This window comes from Rhagoletis pomonella, unplaced genomic scaffold, assembly GCF_013731165.1.
Source record: "Rhagoletis pomonella isolate Grant_MI unplaced genomic scaffold, Rhpom_1.0 Rhpom_scaffold_00815, whole genome shotgun sequence".
NCBI classification, from domain to species: Eukaryota; Metazoa; Arthropoda; class Insecta; order Diptera; family Tephritidae; genus Rhagoletis; species Rhagoletis pomonella.
Window position 1 is genome coordinate 7298 of NW_023459369.1, and position 5364 is coordinate 12661.

The 5364-nt window shown below is 41.1% G+C and overlaps 2 protein-coding genes across 2 annotated transcripts; both read left to right on the plus strand.

The window, feature by feature from the left end:
- The first annotated feature begins 1236 nt into the window (after positions 1 to 1236).
- On the plus strand, positions 1237 to 1923 carry LOC118751579. Its single transcript, XM_036486400.1, has one exon. The coding sequence runs from the start codon at positions 1237 to 1239 to the stop codon at positions 1921 to 1923; it is 687 nt and encodes a 228-aa protein (XP_036342293.1).
- Positions 1924 to 2485: 562 nt separating this feature from the next.
- LOC118751580 lies at positions 2486 to 4327 on the plus strand. Its single transcript, XM_036486401.1, has 3 exons — positions 2486 to 2756; positions 3235 to 3892; positions 3946 to 4327. Exons 1-3 carry the CDS (start codon positions 2486 to 2488, stop codon positions 4325 to 4327), a joined length of 1311 nt encoding a protein of 436 aa, XP_036342294.1.
- Positions 4328 to 5364: the final 1037 nt, after the last annotated feature.

Here is a 5364-nt window from a genome sequence, read left to right on the forward strand (position 1 = left end):
AATTAGATTCCGAAACTAGGAAGGATTGGGAACATACACTCAAAGCCACAAGAGAGATTCCTAAACTATCCGAACTCTATAATTTTCTAGAAACCACTTTCCGGACTTTAGAATCTATTGGCGACTCCGCCACAGTCAAACCGAAATCACCAAGCATTAGTCAACGTTCGAGCGTAAAGGCTTTTAACATCAACAAAGCCATTTTATGCCCTTGTTGCAAAAAATCACACCTTCTCTTTAAATGCTGGGTGTTTCGTGCATATTCTATTAAAGAACGCGAGGAGTTTGTTGAGCGCAATTCCATTTGCATAAATTGCTTGACCGAAGGTCACATATAGAAAAACTGTAAATCGCAACATACTTGTCACCTGTGCAAACCGAAACACCATACTCTGCTTCATGGTGCATTATCTAACCAAAAACCTAGCATCATACAGCCAACGGAGAAAAACGCCATTACTAATCATAACGTGTCAGCACCCCGGCCACAAACTACTACAAATATTCTTCTCGCCACTGTACTGCTATACATTAATACACCAAATGGTAAGGTGACAGCGAGAGCATTACTCGATCCAGGCTCGCAGGGCTCTTTTATTACTGAGCGATTGATACAGCTTAACGGAATAAACTGCCGCCCAACACGTCTTCAAATCCATGGAGTTAACCCAACACAAAGTAGCTGTGCAAAAAAATTTACATATTTGCAATTGGATTCTCGAAGCGAGCCAAACTTTTCTATCAATATAGAAGCTTTCGTATTGCCAAGTTTATCAACTTGCTTGCCGCAATGCTATATTACTCCACAGCAATTACCATTCAGCACGCCTTTCAATCTAGCTGGTCCACAATACTACAAATCACGACCAATTGATTTAATACTGGGTGCTGGTATATGGCTTGATTTTAAAACAGGGTCAATATAAAACAAGCTTCGGGTTGCTATTTCAAGACACGCATTTCGGCTGGGTACTCTCTGACCCAACGCCTAGTTCTAATAAAGTTACAGCAATTAGCACCAATTTTTGTCACATCGACGATCAACTTAAGCTTTTCTGGGAACAAGAGAATGTAAGCAAAAAAGCTATTCTGTCCCCTGAAGAACTTGCATGTGAAAACTACTTTTCTTCTACGTACCAAAGAGGTACTGATGGCCGCTACTGTGTTTCGCTGCCTTTTAAAGCAGAACTAAATGGCAAGCCTCTACCATAATTCGAAAATACTCATCTCGGAGCGATGGCAAGGCTGCGAAATACGGAACGAGCCTTTCTACAAAAGCCCGAATTTTATAAAGAGTACTGCAAATTCATGGATGAATACCTAGAACTCGGCCATATGCGTGAAGTTGGAGAATATCCAAATAACATTGAACACAATTCGTATTTTTTGCCACATCACGGCGTTGAAAAGCTGAGTAGCACAACAACAAAACTACGAGTTGTATTCGATGGCTCATCCAAGTATCGTAATCATCGTTCGCTTAATGGGGAATTGGCTGCAGGGCCTGCACTACAATGCGATTTAGTACAAATTATTTTACGTTGGCGCAAACATAACATTGCCCTGTGTTCTGACATAGAAAAAATGTTCAGGCAAATCGTTGTTATCCCGATACATCAAAAGTACCAACAAATTTTGTGGAGGAAATCAGCAGTTGATCCAGTTAAAATCTACAAGCTTTTAACGGTAACTTATGGTACTACACCTGCTCCCCTTTTATCGGTAAGAACACTAAAGCAACTTGCTACAGACGAGGCAAAAACTTATCCTGACGCGTCGGAGGTACTTCTTCGTGATATTTACGTTGACGATGTGATCACTGGGGCTGATGATGTAGTTGAAGGCTTATATTTGCAAGATCAGCTTCGTAAATTATTAGACTTAAGCTTCGGAAATGGGCGTCAAACTCTACCGAACTACTGAAATCAATTCCAACTGAACTACGAGAATGCTCAAATTCAATCGAACTTAACAGTGATCATTATATAAAGGCACTGGGATTACAATGGCAACCACTGTCTGATTCTTTTTCATTTTCAGTTACCTTTGATGCGAATACGAAACTAACCAAACGAAACTTACTTTCGGATGCATCTAAGCTGTTTGATCCACAAGGATGGCTGGCGCCTACAACTATAATTGCCAAAATCTTATTTCAAAAACTGTGGCTTGCAGGTATAGATTGGGATGCCAACTGCCAGACTGCATTTCTGAAGAGTGGATTAGATATCGAAATACGCTAAAATGTCTAGAAGAAATTAAAATAGACAGGTTCATTGGGACTTTCAAGAACAGAAATTGCGATCTACGTGGTTTTTGTGATGCGTCACAAGTGGGTTTCGCTGCTGTCGTATATTCAAGGACTGTGATTGAAAACGGAGAAATAGTAATACGAATTCTACAGGGAAAAACAAAAGTCGCACCATTGAAAACGATATCAATCCCGAAACTTGAGCTGTGTGGTGCCCAACTGCTTTCAAAATTAATGTCCAACGTAATCGAGGCTTTGCATGGATGTGTACAGCAAGTATTTTATTGGAGTGATAGCACGACTGTATTGACTTGGATAAGAGCACAACCTTCCAAGTGGAACGTATATGTGGCGAACCGTGTAGCGGAGATCCAACATTGGTCTACAATAAGCCAATGGCGTTATGTACCCACACATGATAATCCGGCAGACTGTGCGTCGAAAGGTGTAATGCCGCGTGATTTACCCAATCATACGCTTTGGTGGAACGGACAAGCTTGGCTAAGTAATTCTCATGACCATTGGCCAGCAGACATTAATGCCAACTTAAGTTGGCACAATGTTGGAGCAGCGCGGGCCAGCCAAAGTTGCTTATGTTAACACCTTGTCTTATCCAGAGCTCTTATGCAAATATTCAAGTTTGAAAAGAACACTGTGCGTTACCGCGTATATACTACGCTTCACTTACAACTGCACTAGTAAGGACAGCCGCTGCATTGGTCACTTGACCAAACTCGAGCTGCAATTGGCATTGAAACGGCTGATTTTCCTATCTCAAAACATCGACTTTAATTACGAAATAAGGCAACTTTCGTCCGGACTACCACTTAAAATAAATTCAATTGGAAAGCTGTGTCCATTTCTGGATGATGAAGGATGCCTACGCGTTGGCGGCCGGCTGCACTTCTCACATTTACCATTAACTATGAAACATCCTATTTTATTATCAAAAAGAAATCCACTAACATATCTTATATTTTCAGAAGCACATATCATTACACTACATGGCGGCGTTCAGCTCATGCTCAACTACGTGCGCAGAAAATATTGGGTGTCGAACGCGCGTCATCTTGCTCAAGTCATCATAAAACGTTGCTTGACTTGCTACAAGTACACTACCAAAACAGCAGAACAGTTGATGGGCAATCTTCCGCCGGTGAGACTTATACCCGCGCGACCCTTTTTGCATAGTGGCGTCGATTACGCTGGTCCTATTGATATACGCCAATCATCACTAAGGAACGCAAAAGTATCGAAGGGTTACATATGCATATTTGTTTGCATGGTAACTAAAGCCATACATTTGGAGGCAGTATCCAGTCTCACCACCGACGCCTTTGTGGCCGCCTTTCGCCGATTTACTTCTAGAAGAGGAAAATGTACGCAGATATATTCGGACCGCGGCACAAACTTTGTTGACGCGAGCAATGCATTGCAAGTTATGCAACAAAGCAACTTGTCATCGTTACCACAAGACCTCAAGGCAATTCTAGCTAGCGAAGGCATAACATGGAACTTCATCCCTCCTGCTTCACCACATTTCGGAGGATTGTGGGAGGCGGGGGTAAAGTCAACTATATACCATTTTAAGCGAATAATACAGGACCGCGCCTTAAACTTTGAGGAGCTGTGCACATTGCTGTATCAGATTGAGGCGTGCCTAAATTCAAGGCCCTTGTGCCCTCTAAACGAAGATGTCGAAAGCTGGATGCTTTAACACCAGCTCATTTTTTAATTGGCGAGCCAACCATCAATATTCCTGACGAAGCGCTGCTTGAATTCACAACTAGAGGAGTAAGTCGTTGGCGTATGGTGGAACAACTCAAGCAACACTTTTGGCGACGTTGGTATGCTGAGTATCTTAGTAGACTACAGAGCCGTCCCAAGTGGACAACAGTACGCGCTAATATTAAAATAGGCGATCTTGTACTATTATACGATGAAAAAACTCCGCCTGGCAAGTGGCCTTTGGCACGTATTGCAGATGTTCATCCAGGTCAAGATGGTTTAGTACGCGTAGTTACTCTTAAATGCAACGACAAGTACTTCAAACGTCCAATACGGAAAATTTGCTAACTACCTTCGATGGAACCCCACAACTCAGCATCTATTTCAAAGACAGCAGATACTTTCGGAACAGGCACTGAGGCTGCGGGTCGAGGCGTAGCCATTCAACCGGGCGATAAAACAATTACCTCCAACGGCCTTGCCGACTAGTATGTACCTGAACTTGTGAACTGATTGAAGAACTATCGTCCTTGGGGCCGGGAATGTTCCAGCAAGACCTGCCATCCCAATAAATATTTCATTTGATAGCGTAATTATTCTTAAATATTTACATTGTAATAATAACTCTAGCCACTACTGTGGCTTTTCGCTTATAAAATGTACATATGTACGTACATGCACATGTATATGCATATGTACCTGCAGTAGTTCTTATATTGTATGCTTGCCTTTCCTTTTTCTTTTGTACTAAGACTATACCTGCATGTATGCACATATGTTTGTATAACATTGCAGATATTCATAGTTGTATTTTTAACTTTTCTCAGATCATACGATCTTACTGTTATCCTAAGCTAGGGCAGTAGTATAAATAGGCTATACCAGCATTTTGTGGGGAGCTCGTTTTTTAGTTTTTTCAATAAAGTCGGCAGATGCTGCATATCGCTTTCTAATAAAGTTATTACTTGAACATTATTTTGATGCTGCATATCGCTTTCCAATAAAATTATTACTTAAACAGGGCCTTTGATAAAGAATTATTTTTAAATAAGTAAAATTAAATAAATAAGTAAAGTGATGACGTAGGGCGCCTTTTGCTTTTATTTGAACGGTATATAACTTTTCTTGTGCAAACTTATATTACAGGTATATCACCGTGGTCAAAGCTCAGATCTTCAAAAAGTTAAAAACCTTATATCAATAGTGTTATTGAGATTTGCACCACGATTTGTTTATTAGGAAAAAATGGAAAATTTTAAGCGCTAGAAATTATAGCAGCTATTCCGGAGATCACCGCATCTCCTCATCAGACTTCTTTTTTCTAGGCACCAGCAGGGATCGAACCCGCATCATCGATGTGCAAAGTCAGGATCGCTAACCTCTGA